This window comes from Acanthopagrus latus, chromosome 17, assembly GCF_904848185.1.
Source record: "Acanthopagrus latus isolate v.2019 chromosome 17, fAcaLat1.1, whole genome shotgun sequence".
NCBI lineage: Eukaryota > Metazoa > Chordata > Actinopteri > Spariformes > Sparidae > Acanthopagrus > Acanthopagrus latus.
In genome coordinates this window covers 13965402-13981309 of record NC_051055.1, presented here as the reverse complement: position 1 = coordinate 13981309, position 15908 = coordinate 13965402, and the positions used below count along the sequence as shown (strand labels likewise).

The 15908-nt window shown below is 42.9% G+C and overlaps 1 protein-coding gene across 1 annotated transcript in view; it reads left to right on the top strand.

The window, feature by feature from the left end:
* The first annotated feature begins 1661 nt into the window (after window positions 1-1661).
* The window catches only part of col14a1a (collagen, type XIV, alpha 1a), a 133659-nt gene continuing 119412 nt past the window's right edge, over window positions 1662-15908 (top strand). Inside the window, exons 1-3 of the mRNA XM_037075559.1 lie at window positions 1662-1883; window positions 3439-3554; window positions 14721-14837. Of these exons, the coding sequence (XP_036931454.1) occupies window positions 3461-3554; window positions 14721-14837 (211 nt within the window). The 5' untranslated portion in view covers window positions 1662-1883; window positions 3439-3460. The remainder of the gene's footprint in view (window positions 1884-3438; window positions 3555-14720; window positions 14838-15908) is intronic.

The following is a 15908-nucleotide window of genomic DNA, read 5'->3' as shown; positions in this document are numbered from 1 at the left end:
AAAGAAGGACTGCAACTGGTGATTGTTAGACTTTCTGTAAAAGTAATTTCTGTACAAATTAAATAAAACAAGATAAAGCGTGGTATGTTGTGAGCTGTAGCGGTTCTGATAGACGCAACATTTTCCCCTGTTTTAACCCTGTTGAAAGGATGTTTGAAAAACTGCAATGGTCACAATGAAAAGGCTTCACAATCCTGCCTTTCAGCTGAAACATTTGGACCTGGTTTCCAACTCAGGCTTCAAAATGACATTTGGCTCTCGTAGATGTTAAAGGTGTCTTAATGGCACATTTCACTGCATTTTCACGGCACTACCGCCAACCTTCTGATTGACTGAAAGCCACTCCCACCTGTTCCACCGCAGGAGTTACATTATGTTTCCATAGAAGGAAGTCTTATAGTTGTTTCTCCAGCTTGTGCCCTTTGCCCTACAGGTCCTTGTGCGGGGTTGTCAAAGCTGCCACGCTTTAATCAGCCTCCATGCGCTTTACCAGATTTCTCATTTTATAATAATGTATAAAGCTGCTCTCATTATGTCCTGGAAGCTTGTTGTTAGCAGCACAAGCTTTTAAAGTCACATTTATGACATTTTAAATGAAACATTAGATGCGTTGAAGTCATGTGTTGATGTACAGCCACATTTGGCCGATATCAGCGCCATACGACTTTGGAGAAATACATTCACACTAATCAAAGCTGTCTCTCTTTCAACCTACAGACGAATATATCATCAATACCGTGACACAAATTTGTGTTTTGTGCCATGCTGGCTTAACCAAATTTTAGCAAGTCATTTTCACTGTTAATGCTAAGCTATGCTAACTGCCCCCTGATCGTAGATTTCATATTTAGGGAGAAGTCGCAAGAGTGGTGCCAGTCGTCAAGAAAGCGACTAAGCATATTTTACCAAACTATTAATTTCAGAGTGTCAGCCGACTGATTTCATCTGTTTACTGCTGATGAAATTACTGCACATCTTTAGAGACAGAGACACAAAAGCCTTGCGATGACACGTCTGAGGTTTAAAGTTTGGCAAACATAACAGCATACAGACATGATGCGACTTTATGCTCTACCTGATTGTATGGAGCATCAGGAAATAAACAGAGATTGAACTTTACAGTCAGAGGTCCAGTGGACTCAGGTCCCCAGTCATAGCCTTCCCTTGTGTATGTCGGCTTCAAAAACTAAAACAAATGTTTGCCACTGAAATCACATGTGGGTGAAATGATGTGACTGGTATGACAGCCGCGGTCAGACCGCTTTGTTGCTAAACGGAGGTGAAAACCTGCGGCATTGTGCCTTTAACACCGAGAGCTCGCAGCGCAGCAGGGCATGGCGAGGCACCTGCTCCGAGCGCACCGAGCCTTTCTCCAGACTGACTTTTCTTTTTTCTTCCACGAGTTTCTCCAGCGACCATGTGGCTCCTTGTGAAGCCGGATATGTCCCCACGGCAAGTCCCGTCGTGACCGCGGAGGCGCACATCGAGGGCCCCGGGGGGCTGAAGCCGGATTTAAACCAGCAGGTCGGCAGCGGAGGCTTTTGCGCAGCGGCACTGGTTCACGTCTCTCTCTCTCTCTCTCTCTCTCTCTCTCTCTCTCTCTCTCTCTCTCTCTCTCTCTCAGAGATGAACAGGGGCGAAGCAGAGGGCTGGGACGGGGAGGAATAGCTGGAGGGAGGGATGGCTGAATAACGAGGAGAGAAACACCCACTCCGGACTGACCGACTTGTATCCGGAGAGACGGAGAGAGAGAGATAGAGAGAGAAGGAGGGAAAGACTGGAGAAGGGAGAGGAACCCACTGGGAGGCAGCAGTCTTTGGCATTCAGAGGATTTTTCTCCTTTGGGGACAGAACGAGGACGCTTTGAATTGATGACTGGAGAGGTATGAAAGGCGATTTCATTCATTGTTGCGTGTGAGTCGTCAGGTGCGCGGCGCCGCCGGAACGCTTGGAACGAAGCGACTTCATCAGAATTAATCTGATAGTTTGACCCAAATCTGGCCGAGAAAACTTTAATTAAACCAGTCAGCAGCACTTTGAAACGATCGGCGCAGACAGACCTCCCTTTTAATCAAACCTGTGCAGCCTCACAGACAGGTGGAATTACATTTCAAATTTCTTTTTTTAAAAATTTTAATTATTGTTATTATTTTAGACTCAAATAAATAAATTAAAAAAAACCTTTTATTTTCTCTTCAACCTTTGAACATGTTGGCACTTTCACATCAGTCTTGGTTGATGCGCGTGTTGCAATGAATGGCATTAGATTATGACCGCAAACTCGTTAAACATATCGACCGCTTTATTTTAATGAGGACGGCGCATTTACCCTGATATTCTCTAACCAATCAACAAAGTTGCCCTCCGGACTGAAAAGACGAAACACATCGGGAATACAAACTTTTTGTTTTTGGATTAAAGGGATTTAGATGCGGTTGTAACGCGCCTTAATGTTTCATTATTCGGTTCACATGAGCAGCGAAAGAGACGTTTTTTAATCGAACCTCACTCTGAGAAGGTCTAATCTCAAATTAGTGGGATTAACACTCATTTGTGTGTGTGTATAGCGTTGCTTTAATTATTTTGTGTGTGTGTGTGTGTGTGTGTGTGTGTGTGTGTGTGTGCTAACATAATCATTTCCTTTCCTTCTCATTTCCCACCCTCCTGTCCTGAAGCTGATCTATGAAAAAAGAAGAAGAAGAAGATCAATCCCATTTCCTGGAGTATTTCGTGCTTATTGATATGCATTGTCACTATTCTGCCCTTTTGACACCATCTGAATGAAGTGAAGGGGCTGCGTGTTCTTCCAGTACCACCTTTACATCAGGGGGATGGCTCAATCTTGAAACAACTTTTGTTGCACATGCTGTCAGCCAGATTGTGCTGCCCACCAATGATAAGATGTCCATCTGTGTCCATCCTCCCTCTGTAATAATAATGAGTAGCTGACTGGAGGGGGGGAGAAAAACGGGGGAAATGTTGGAGGGGACAAAAAGTGTGAACACAGGAGATGAGATAGGAAGAAGAAGAGAGCAATTGTAGTGTTTGCTCTCGACGATGGCGAAATGCTCCTTCTCTGGACTGTCAATCAATCTGCTCTCTCCTTGTCTGTCCATCACTCTGTCGCTCTTTTGTTCACTCCTTCTCAAACAAAGTCCTTGTCTGTGTCGCCCTCAGCCTGCTCTACGTAGGCGGGGGGAGCTCGACCGCTGCTCTGCGGTCAGTCTAGACTGTCGGATTACTGCTCTGTAATTGTATCAAAGTGGATACCAGATTGGAGTTACTGATTCTAGATCAGTGTCTTGGGGCTATGTGTGGGCAAGGTGGACCCTGAGGGGCTCTCTGAATGGTATTCATGGCGTTTCTGTCACTGAAACCCCCCTTTCTTTCCCTCTTGCTTTGCTTCTTCTCGACATAATCTCTCCTCTCTCCGCGCAGGTCTAAGCTGCTGGTTGTGAGGATGTTGTCAACTGGACAGATTAGGTGGTGTTTATGGGCTCCGCTGGTGCTGCTGGCCCTGGTTTCCCATGTTCCCAGTAAGGCACAGAGTCAAGGTAAGTTCCCCCAATCATCTCTCTGTTCTCTCTGATCCCACATCCCTCCCCTCTTCCTCTCTCCTTCCCTTTCATGTGATGTCCTATCCCCCCTCATCCACCACATCCAACTTTTCTTTGCTTTTAAGTCCTCAGCTTCCCACCTTGGCCATCCAACCTCTCCCCCATCTGTTCCCTCCATCGCTCCTTCCTTCTCTCAAGCCTCCCCTTCACCTCTCTGCCCTCCCGCGCTCCCGCATCATCCCTCCCTCTGCCGTCTCTCTGTTTGATGTGCAGGCTCAGTCCAATCAGATTACACAACGCTCGTGATCATATCACCTCCACATCATCATGCCATTTCACCCTCGCAGCACGGCAACGCTTGCAACCCAGCTGCCGAGGCTGCCACGCTTCCGAGGGGTTTTTAATAAATGTGTTGTAACTGTGTGCATCAAGCTGTGATGATTTGCTGCGCAATGTGCCGCACAATATATGGCGCTCCAGTGTGCTTTCCAATCTGCATCACCTCAGCAAACCTGATTTAATCAAACTGAGGCTCATCAAAACACAGACCAGTGTCTGTTCTGTGCAGTGTTTTTAGTAATGGATGCTAAAAATCTGGATACACTCTGAACAAGAACACGCACGTCTGAGTTCCAGTTGACAATACTTTGTTAATATGTTATCATGTGGCATTATGAGCATATCATGAGTTAAAGTGTAAACAGTGTGTGTTTTTATGAATGAGACTCAGATTTTCTTACTTGCTCATATTTTATTGGCTTTAGAGCTAAAGCAGAACCACCCAGCAATCCTTTCTGATCTTGTGATCAACACCAGGAGCCTCATTACCAAAACAGATCTTCACTGCTTGTCCTATCTTAATTTAAAAGAAGACATGCCCATTTTCAAGTTCATAATTTTATTCTGGGCTAATACTAATATCGGTTTATATGCTTAAATGCTAAAAAATGCTGCAGCACTGTATTCTCACCTCCATCTGATGTAGCTCCTGTTTCTTTAAGACAGCTCCCTCCCAAATAAATGGTCTGCTCTGATTAGTCAGCTCACACATGTCTGAGCCAGTGCTGCTGACAGCCAAGAGCAGCTGTGCTAACTCAACTCTTATGCGCAAAACTAGCCACCAGGCAGGAATTATGCAAATGACTGGCATGGTGATGAAGAGTGATGTCCCAAAGTCGCAGAATCAAAGGCGGGGCTACCAATGAGGCATTTTGGGAGCAGTGTTTTCTATGGGAGAGAGGAGCTTCGACCTTTTTAACGTTTGCAGGTGTTTAACATGCACAAGAACCTAAATGACACACCAGAGGAAAGGGGGAAAAAAATGAAAAAGCATCACAGGTCTCCTTTAATTTCAGCAAAACTCCGATCCTCCTATTTCAGAAGTGATTCCTAAAGTCATGACAGTGTCCTATCCTATTTCAGGCTTTGTATTTTAACAAAGAAATCTGAATCAGAGCTACTAAATTTGGACTACAGGCACTCGTCTTTTCATGTCTGTATCTGTGCACAAGTCTGCATGACTTGACAATGGCTGCCTCACTCTATTTGGTCCAGCTAGCTTGCAATTATGGCCAAGGAAAGACGGGTGTTGAGTTGTATCTTCAGTAATTGGGCGTACATCGTGCGTTTTTGTAACACCAACAACCCTAAATCACCCTCAACTGAGATAAGCTAGGATGTCAGACTTAAGTTGGAGGTCAGGCGATTTACGAATCGATGTAGGATGTTTTTATTTCCGCAACAGCTCGAATGCAGAAGTTTCAGCTTGTTCCAACAAACAGATCCAAGGGCTCTTTTATAAATCTTATGACTTTGTGTGTGTTCAGCTGTGTTTGAATGTGTGTGTGTGTGTGTGTGTGTGTGTGTGTGTGTGTGTGTGTGTGTGTGTGTGTGTGTGTGTGTGCATGAGTTTATGGGAGTCTGTATTTGCAATTGGCAGTCCCTGAAGTACAATGTCAGAGAGTGTCAGACCTACTGTAGCTGTTCTGGATAGAGATCATATGAAAATGACCACTAGGGACACTTGAACATTTAGCTGACCCTGCTTTGTGCATGTGTGTGTGTGTGGCTGACATTCCACCCAGGACGCGGGTATTTTTTAAAAAAAGATGGAGATTCCACCTTAAAATGGTTTATCTATCTGTTTTATTTACAATGGTCTTCTTAGATGTCATATTTTGTTTGGGGTCCATTTTTGCTGTGACACCTGAGTGGATCAGTGTAGTTCGCTATTTTGAAATGAAACTAGCCGTTTTCTGTTTTCTCCTGTCTCTTCTTACGCTCACAGAGCTCTCACTCTTTTCTTTCCTGTCTTTTGTGTTCTCTCCCTCCATCCCTCCCTCATTTTATTCCAGTGTTCATGAGCAGTTCTATAGGTCATGTTTTTCATTGCAGTCAGACAGAAACGCGAGGTGAGACAGAAGTGTGACGGCATAAATTAGGCTGGGATTTGATCCCAGTGAATTACAGCAGAGCATGGACGACCTCCCAGACGTTATGGGAGCATGCCCTGTTCAATCCCTTCATTAGGGAGCATGTGATAGCCATTAATTTTTGCCTGGTCTGTCCCCTGTAAGCTGCAACATCTGGTCAGAGGGGATTTGAGCGTGAGGATTACTGAGTGCTCTACCCATGGAGGATGTTTGTATATACAACACAAATGTCTGGATATCATCAGGAACGCCCACTACCAAAGCCTGGGTCCGGTCCAGGAGGTGATTCTTTCCCTCCAACACGTTACTTATGTAGCAAATGATCTGGTATCCACACCTACCTCATGATATTAAGACATTTGAATATCTTTTAATTGCAGCACGTTTTCGTCAAACATTTTACTGTTGTGTATACCTTTTGTCACAGAGCATTTGTAAAACATCTGCTTTTACTTATCAATGAAGATGCTACACGGTAAAATCTAAAGTCACATTTTGTAAAATCACCAAGTCATCAAGTAACTGGTACTGCTTAAATGGAGCGATGCTGCTAAATATTTTTATGTCCTAAAAATGTACTTTGTTTTTTACAGTCTATTCTTGGAAGTGTTACTTCTTGCAACAATCCTCACAATAGGTAGAGCCCTGCAGGTCTCCCTGTACCACACTGTGCCTGTGGGTGGTTTGTTTTTAATCCAGTTGAGCTATATACATTTTCAGGCCAACAGCAGTGGTTTGTCGCAGGGTTTAAAGTGCAGGTGAGGTAATATTATTTCCTTTGAGGAGAGACCAAGAATAAACAGACCAGGGTCATTCTCCATTTTAACCCAGAGTGTATCCCTGAGCTCCTTCTAATCACGCTCCAAAATCTTGAAATAATTTGACCTTGTTTTGCATTTATTTGTATCAAAATTGGATCTGATGATGTCAACCTCGCGGCGGCACTAGAAGAGAAATTGGGAGATCGCATACGGGATAGTGAATGGCAATTCATCACAGTAGTTAAGATAGTTCATCTCATAAATGAACCCTTAGATCTGTGGGTGGTGCTGATGAAGAAGTCAGGCGATCTCTAAATTAATCCTGTTGGGAATGTGAATGTCTGCGCAAAAATTACACAAACTCATCATAACCTGGTGATTCATTAACATGGTATCTCCCAGTCTGCTCACGAGGGACTCATCCACATCTACTATGTAGCCTTCAAATCACAGTTATTCAGCAACGGTTCATTAATTATTAAGTCGTTCCTGATTAATTCCTTACCCGCTCCTTAGTAACTACTCACACTCTTATCTACCTCATGGTAAAGTGTTACTGTGGTTTGTCAATCAGTTCAAACAGGCCTTGAAAAAGGATATTAAAACTTAAAAGGGGCAAATATCCAGTCTCAAAAACTAATTTCTTTACATTTATTTTTTGTTTTGTTTTGCTGGTTTCGGTGCTGCAGTTGCGGTGCTGAGACTCCTATATTTCTTTTGCTAACCCTCTCATACATATAGGTTTCTTTCTCAAAAACAAAAGGAAACTGGCTCTACTCATTATTTTTCCTACGAATAGGAATAGGTCGTACATTCCTTGAGCTGTTTGACTGGATTTTTTTTTTAGGATCTGGACACAGCATAACAGTCTGTACAGCATGTGAGACTCAGCCACACTACATCTCAGCTTCTCTATCTGACCTGTGGGAGCGACTCTGACACTGTTCTTACTGCAGAAACTGAGCAGCGTGCAAACCAGTGGATTGTTGCTTCTTTTTTTTTTTTTTGTTCTCTGGCTCTTACTTTGGCCTTGAAAAGTATTGAAAAGGGAAATGTAAATTTTGTTCTCTGCTTAGCCCTCGGAGGGTGCGAGGAGTGACCTGGCGCTCTGTCTTGCTGTTTCCGATGCAGCAGTGACAGAAGCCCGATGGATGGAGGAATGATGCCTGATGGTGGAAGTCTGCCACCGTCACATCTGAACCCAAGAAAAGTAGAACTGTCAGGCCTATTGTTAATTAGGCATTTATATTTATAGTCAGTTTGCTCCCAGGTTAGGTCAGTTAGTCATTGTAAAGATGCTAAATGTGTGTGTGTGTTGTCCTGTGTTTGCGTGTGTATGGTTAATCATTGTAATTTGTTGATTGGCTGACAGCCCGGGTCAATAGCGTGTTTCAGGAAACATCACAACAGATTAAGTGCTCGAGAACGCATTTGCAAAGATATTGCACTTTTGTGTGTGTGTGCGTGTGTGCGTGTGCGTGCGTGTCGAGATATGCGTGCTTGTGTGAGTGTGGTTAGAGGGCAGCCTGGTGAATTAGTATGAGTGAAAGTGTTGGCCAGTAATTTCAGTGATAATGAACACGGAGAGGAGCCAATGATGAGAAATCATTTATTCATAAACAAAAGAGAGATGGAACAACCTGTTTTGAATTTAAAAAACGCTAAATTATCCAAACCCAGACTGCCATCACCTCGCCACTCTGCCACCGCTGATGGTAATCCAGCTTGTCATAATCATCAGCCACTTTGGACTAAATGGAGCATTGAATTGTCGGAGAGACAATGTGCAGGAGGCGCTCTAATTCTGCCCTGTTGTTGTTGTCGGAGCATGTAGATGACATTCTTTGACTGTAAATAAACAAAATTAGATCCAATTAACGGGATCGTGAGCTAATGATTTTTTTTGGGAGGACTGACACAGGACGTCCAGTTCACTCAACATTCAACATGCATGCATGCTCCAAATGACACAGTGCAAGGCACAACAGTGTAGGTAGGAGAAATGTGTGCCAGGTGAAGTCGTTGCAGTCTGAAAAGCATGAAATAGGCTGCAAACGTTTTGGAACATAGAAGCGCTTCCCAGAATCACAGAGTGGAAAAGCGTGCAGAACTTGAAGTGACTCAGGGTTGAGCAGATATTGTAGTACTACAAGGTTGCGAATCAGTTACTTGGGTTCTGCCTCTCTTGAAATAACTGAGAAAAAAAAAGTGCCACAGTGGTAAGAAAATGACACTTAGACTCAACTTGTTGATGTAGTTTTCTGGAATCAAGTAACCTGAGTTTATAACATATGCAGTGATCCACATGTCTTCCATATACAATCCCAAATTTAAGTGAAGTAAAAGAACTAAAGAAATTATGTGTCAGATGATCAGAGAGGTGACGATGAAAAACACCACAGTTTATTTTAAACCTGTGGTAACTGATTTTTCTGCCACTTGAGGACAGTGGAAACAAGCTGTGAAACCAAGACTTACATATTATCACCTTTAAAGGGTAACTCCACTCATTTTTTTAATAATTCAAATTTTGTTTTAGATAAACATGTTTTTTAAAAAAACATTTTATAGTATGCCTTATGGTATTATAAAGCCTCTTATAGCTCTAGAGGAAGCTGCATGTAATCTGATAAATTGTCTCCAGTGATGTCATTCAGTAGCAAAGTTGCATTGTGGGTATCACCTTTATTCCACACATTCTTCTTCCTTTTCAAAACCTGATGCCTCTATAATCCACAATGCAGTTGATCAGATTACAAACAGCATCTTTCTGGATCCATGAAAAAAGCTCTTTACCAGTTTGTTCATATGTGCAGTAGTGAAGACCTGTAAACACACTTCTATGAATGAAATTTATCAGACCAGAGTCTAGAGTGTGAACATTGTATTAGTTTTTGTTGAGGATAATATTTAGATTCTTGAAACGATGAACAAAACAACAGAGGTAAGACCATAACTGTTATTATCCTGTAAACTAAGTGCAGCACTTAAACCCTCATCAGTGTGTTTTGAAGCGTGCTCAGCAGTGACCTGGACCTGAAATCATCTGTGTTAGAATAGCAGACTCTTGAATGTATTATTTCAGTCTTGTTTGATGTCAATCATCTCCTGCAGAATTAACCCAGCTGAGTGTTTCGTGTCGATATTTTTCCACCATCGGTTGGTATGCAAGCAAAATATTATTGCCTCTGTCACCAGACTGCACATGGGGAAAGATCATCCAGCAGTCAGTTATTATTTAGTCAGTCCTTAAGACTTTCACACTCTCTCTCTTTCTCTCTCTCTCTCTCTCACACACACACACAAAGCACAGAGGTGTGTGTTGAGGGGAAATGGCATCATTTACATAGGTAAAGCGATGAAAGAGAGCAAAAAAAAGGCGTCAAGCCACTAACGGGAGTGGAGTGCATGTGGCGCAGAGGAGGAGAAGATAGGATAAAAGAGCAGAGGACAAGACAAGCGATGAGGAGGAGGAGGAGGAGGAGGAGGAGGAGAGCAAGCGGAGAGTTTAAACCTGGGGATGAGAAGAAGAGATGTGATAAAAGACTGAAGTGTTCCATGAGAGCAGCAGAGGAGATAAAAAGAGCGGCGAGGAGGAAAGAAAAAGCCAGAGTGGATTTAGGTTAAGTGCTATCTTGGTGAGCAGAGCAGTTCTTGTAGCGACAAGACGCCGGCCACATCAAACGACGTGTGCTGCAGCGCTGTGTTGGCACTAAACACGTGCACTCTCACACACACACACACACACACATGCACACACATCTCCCTCATGTACAGTACAGTAGCTATCTCGTGGTGACAGTGCAAGCCAGCAGTTGTCATCCATAAATCCTGCGTATTAGCGAAGCCACTGTAGCTTGAATACCCACTGTGGAGTCAGTGCAGGGCTAATCTGCAGAGAGGAGGAGGAAAACAGGGAATTAAAGGACGGGAAAATGAAGGGGAAGGGGAGGTGTGGGAGAGAAGATGAGGGGAAAGACGAGGATGGAGAGAAGGAATGGCGGTGGAAAAAGAGAAGACAAAGTGAAGATAATAGGGGGAGAAAGTGGACAGCAAGATGATGAGATGAGAAAGGGGGAGGAAAGAGGCAACTGGCAAAGAAAAGAGATAAGCTCAGAGAAGACAACTGAAAGACAAAAGAAGGAGAGAGATAATGGAGGTTGAATTAAGAGATTGTTTAGGATGAGAAGAAGCCAGCTCTGAGCGGGGTGCTGAGCCAGATCAGGAGATGGGAAGAGGAAACTTGCAGAAGAAGTTGAAACTGAGACAAGTAACGAGAGGAGGTGAAGTGAAGCAGAGGATTGGACAGTGAGCATTTACTCATCTACCAGGAATCCCTGTGAGCTTTCACCACTGCTAATCCTGGAAAGAGTCATCCCATCTCAAACTGGGGCTTCGAGCTGCGCCTGTATAGTCTAACCCAGATAATTCCAGTTCATACTGGGCCTCCAGTTAAAAGACTTACAGTCCACGCTCCCTGCAGAGCCGGGAGATTACTCAAGTTCATACTTCAAATTAGACCCTTTTTAAATTAAGCTGCACAAGGTGAGAACATGTTAAATGGGATTTTTTTAAACATTTCTGGCTCTGGGGTAATTTCTTTTTCATTGAGGCCTCAGCGACTCCGACTATTTACTGCAGCTAAATTTTGTTGCTAAGCAGTAGTCGCCAAAGTTCTGCCAAATGGCTGGACATTGCATTTACTACCTGGCAAGAGGCTTATGAAGGAGCGGTTGGGGTCCCGCTGATTCCTGTGGTGTAAGTCTTTCAGATAAATGGCTCTGGTCTGTGTGATATAGTGCTCTTGAGCTATACGCGGCTCTGTAAGTTTAGGGGAGAGTTAATCTAGGCAGGGTTTCTGCAGTACTCAGGCAAGGCATCTTATTGTGATCCAAAGAAAGGATGTCTAATGTGTTTCACGAAGGCATCTCAGCACTTCCTGCGAGAGAGTGTGAAACGTTCTCTCTCGGATGATATTTATGGCTGCGCGGTGGTAAACAAGAACAGACGTGGCGGTTTGTGAATGGTAATTTATATCAGAGACCCTCATGTTGCTGTCAGCACCCACAGCTATTCGAGGTATTACGTCCATATCCATTAATCATAGTTGCCATCTCTAGAATAGCCTCCAATTTGTAGACCTTGACATGCATTCACGGAAGAAAAGAGGGTCATATAGCTGGCTCATTCATTTTTTGTTAGAATTCAGTGGGTGTATGTGTGTGTGTTCATTGACATGCAAAGCAAAGATCAAGGTATTCGAGGCAATTTTCACACCAGTTATTAGTACTCTGTCTGCCAACTCAATTCACCCACTATCCAGCACACACGAAATGATACCAGAGTAATTTAAGTCACAGACTTAAATTATTCATAGATTCTTATTGTGCGCTGTAATTATACCGTTTCATCCTATGCATTTTGAGTATCTGATAGGTGGTGCGGTGATTACTTAAGAATAGGAGCGAGCGAAATGTAAAACCGTGAAGTGCTGCATTGCGTCTCTGTAGAACGATCAAACAGCATCATGAGATGTGGTGATGAAAAGTTCAAGAAGTTGTCCTTGTTTGACAAGTTGAGGCTGGATCCTTTTATTTGGGCTTCTGGGACTTGACATTAACTTGTGAGGAAACACCATGACTAAAATATAAAGTGTGTTTGGCAGGAAAGTCCGGCTGAGATGATATTTTTGGAAATAAATGAACTTTTTTTTAACTCTTCCTTTTACCTTCATAAATGACCCAAGCAGAGAAAATTAATACTTATTACTTACTTATATTACAATGATATATGTACTCATTTTCAAGGTCATACTTTTATATTTGGTGTCCACTCAAAATGTTTACATGCTTTAATATAAAAAAAAGTTATTTTTCCCATACTGTCCATTGCTGCAGCACCTCTATACACCCTCAGTCTGAATGACTGTTAGTGGCTGTCTGCTCTGATTGGTCAGCTCTCATAGGTCTGCGCAGGCAGAGCCGACTGTGTTTGACATCAGCCCTGCTGGTGCTTCTGTCCCGATGGCTTATCTAAACGCACAGTTTCTGAATACAGGCTGTGTGCATTTCCTAGTGGGTTGAGTGTTTTGAAACTTTCACAGCATTTCTAAAGCACCTAGACCTGCTTAATAATGAAAAATGACACCGAATCCTCACATCCCACAATATGGCGCCTTTAACATTCTAAAGTTTGACCCCAGCACCTCTGACTTTTCTGTCTCCAACATAACAATACAAAAATAATGTGGAGTATACAGTTCTCTCTGATTTATGTGCCTGAATGGGATTTTCCAATTGAGAAAGATGAAGGTCTGTTCTCATCGTCGAGTGAAAATCCTGCACAGAACCCCTCAGGTTTGTTCATATCATATCACCTGTTTTTTTTCTCTACACAGTTTCTTCATAAAGGCTTATGTACAGTCTTTACATGCCAGCACTCTATAAACATCAATCACCTGCTAAGAATGAGCATTACATTTAGCTTCTGGGAACGCCGACGTGGGTCAGCAGTTGAGGCGAGGAGTCCTTTAACGTTTATTACAGCCCAGTGAGATTCATTAAACTGTAGTTCATTAATATTATTCCCTTGATACCTTCAGGCAAAGTAGATTACGCTGTCTTTTTTCCATATTTATATAGACTTCTGCAAATTTGTTTCCTTGAGAGACTTATATGTGAATTTGAGTCAGACTCACTTTAAAATTCTTTATAGAGCCTTGACGGCGCTATAAATGATTACAGCAAAATCTGGATTTATTTCAAACCTACTCTGTTAATATTTTATTCACAAAGTTATCAAAAAAAAAAAAAAAATCTACATAGTCTTAGAAATCTTGCGCGACTACATCTTCTGATTAATAGCGGTATCCTGATTCCCAAAGTTCGTTCACTGATCAGTCAGTAGTTATTTCTGTTGAAGACTCTTAAAGACAACATGTTCAGTTTTCATCTTATGGAAGAGTGCTGACAGGTGAAGCGACTTTACATTGGCAGCGTCATCCGATTAAAGGATGACAGCGTCTGCTAGAAACTTTGTAGAAACACATTAGAAATCTTGGTGAATACTTTGCACATAAACTAACAAAGAACATTCGTCGAAATGGTGATATGTGTCGCAGACATGAAGGCGATGTCTGCGACGTTTGTTTTCATCTGAGGTGAATATGTAGTATTCCAAAATACTACATTTCTGTGTGGCTGCCGTCCCTCCCTTTTCTTCTGTCGTTTGTGTCTGTGTCTGTAGATGAAACCAGTCAAATTCCACAGATTGATTCCATAGTACAACATGTATTAAGTGCAAGGGGCCAAATACTGCACACACACACAGAAAAATCACAGGGAATGGTTGCTGTCACTATTTTTAACAGGCCACTGCACTTTTCATTGACAGAGGGCTGGACAGTACAGCGAGCTGCTGAGGATGCTGCTGTAAACCAATCATTTCTCCATAATAATGTATCGATCATAAAATGTAAACTCACGCATTGACGCAGGCAAGGACATCTGCTTTTTCCCCTTCTTTTTGCCGGACTATATCATCCAGCCATGTATCACTTTTCAGTGGAATCTTATAAAGAGAATTTGACTGGAAATAGTCTCTTCTAAATCTGTGTCTTTTTAAACCTTTTTCATGCTGTTGCGAGCCGAAGCTGAGCTGTACGCCACGCTGGCCTGCTTTATGTGTTTCTCTCATGGATACGGTAACTTCAAAATTGAAATTCACTCAGCCCTCTCTTTCTCCCTCTGTCCATCCATTTATTCATTTCCTCTTGGAGTCCCTCTGATTCGTGGCGTTTCTGGTGTGTGTTTTGTTTGGTGTTTCTGGGTTTAATGACTGACTTGTTGTCATGTTAACACATGTTGACTGGTGGCTGGGAACTTTTTAATTAACATGATACTCATTCATCAATGTGTTGTTTGTCTCCAGTCGTTCCCCAGCTTTATTAAATGTGGTTAATTGTTTTTCAGTTCCAACTCCGAGGAGGCTGCGCTTCAAAGTGCTGAGCTCGAGTAAACTCCTTGTTTCATGGAAGGAGCCCAAAGGAGATTTTGACAGCTATCTATTCCTCTACAACAGTATACCAGGTAGGATCATTTTGCTGTGACACACACACAGGTTGAAAAAACAAAACAAAAACAAACCTTATGCTAAGGATATGTGGGACCTTACTTTGAAAGTTGCGGGGAAGGATCCTGTTATGATTTGGATATTCCTGTCTGTCATCAGGGATTATGTAATTTACTTCCTATCAAAGCTTCTTTGAAGGGATCAATCTCCTGAGAGATGTGGAAGACTCAAAGTTTGGCTGCACCTCTGCCAAGTTTGAGACAAAGGAGTGTTTTTGCTGCGTATGTGGAGCTGTCAGCAGATTTGGAAATAGGACCTATAGATATAAAAGACCGTAAGACCCTCGCTCACTCAGCGTCATCACCGTGTGATTGTGTGGGCATGATGGACGCTTGACGCCTGGCTTTTATACCGCGTCTGTCGGTAGTCAGTCATCGCACAGACACAAGGCATGACCTCGTCTCTTTTAGGTCATGCACAGTGCAGCAAGTAATCACCCTAATTACCACTGACGTCTCCGTCATCATGCAGCACACCTTCCCTCACCGTCATACATATCCATCACCTCAGATCTTTAACTGTTGCTGCACCGCTGCCTGCATTTGTTCCGAATTAATGCCGAGCTGAGCACTGCAGACAGTTCTTTCACCGCCCCGTTATAAAAATGAATAAGCAGGACTGAATAAGCACTCTGTAGGAATAAAACCTGTTTCTCGCAAACAACCCTTTGCGAGAAACGCCTCGTCTGACAATTTCTTGCCGCCTCTGACAGCTGAAAAGAGAAGAAAAACTGAAATTTATGGTCACTTCCTCCCAGGCGAGAGTGCAGCAGTAGCTCACTGGCATTCAGCAGATGCAGTAAAAAAAATGGACTCTCTCAGTGTCCTTACTGATCTGTACACTGGTTATCTTTAACAATAAGAAGGCAGGAGGACTCAAATACCTGTCCTTTGTCCTGATGTCCAGTGTCCTCTGTACCCTTCTTTGGGCCATCTGAGTCAGATGAAGTGAGCAGCACCCATAGTGAAGCTTGTTTACACTGACTGAAGTCCTTTTGTTCAGGAATAAAACACCATTTTAGATCACAA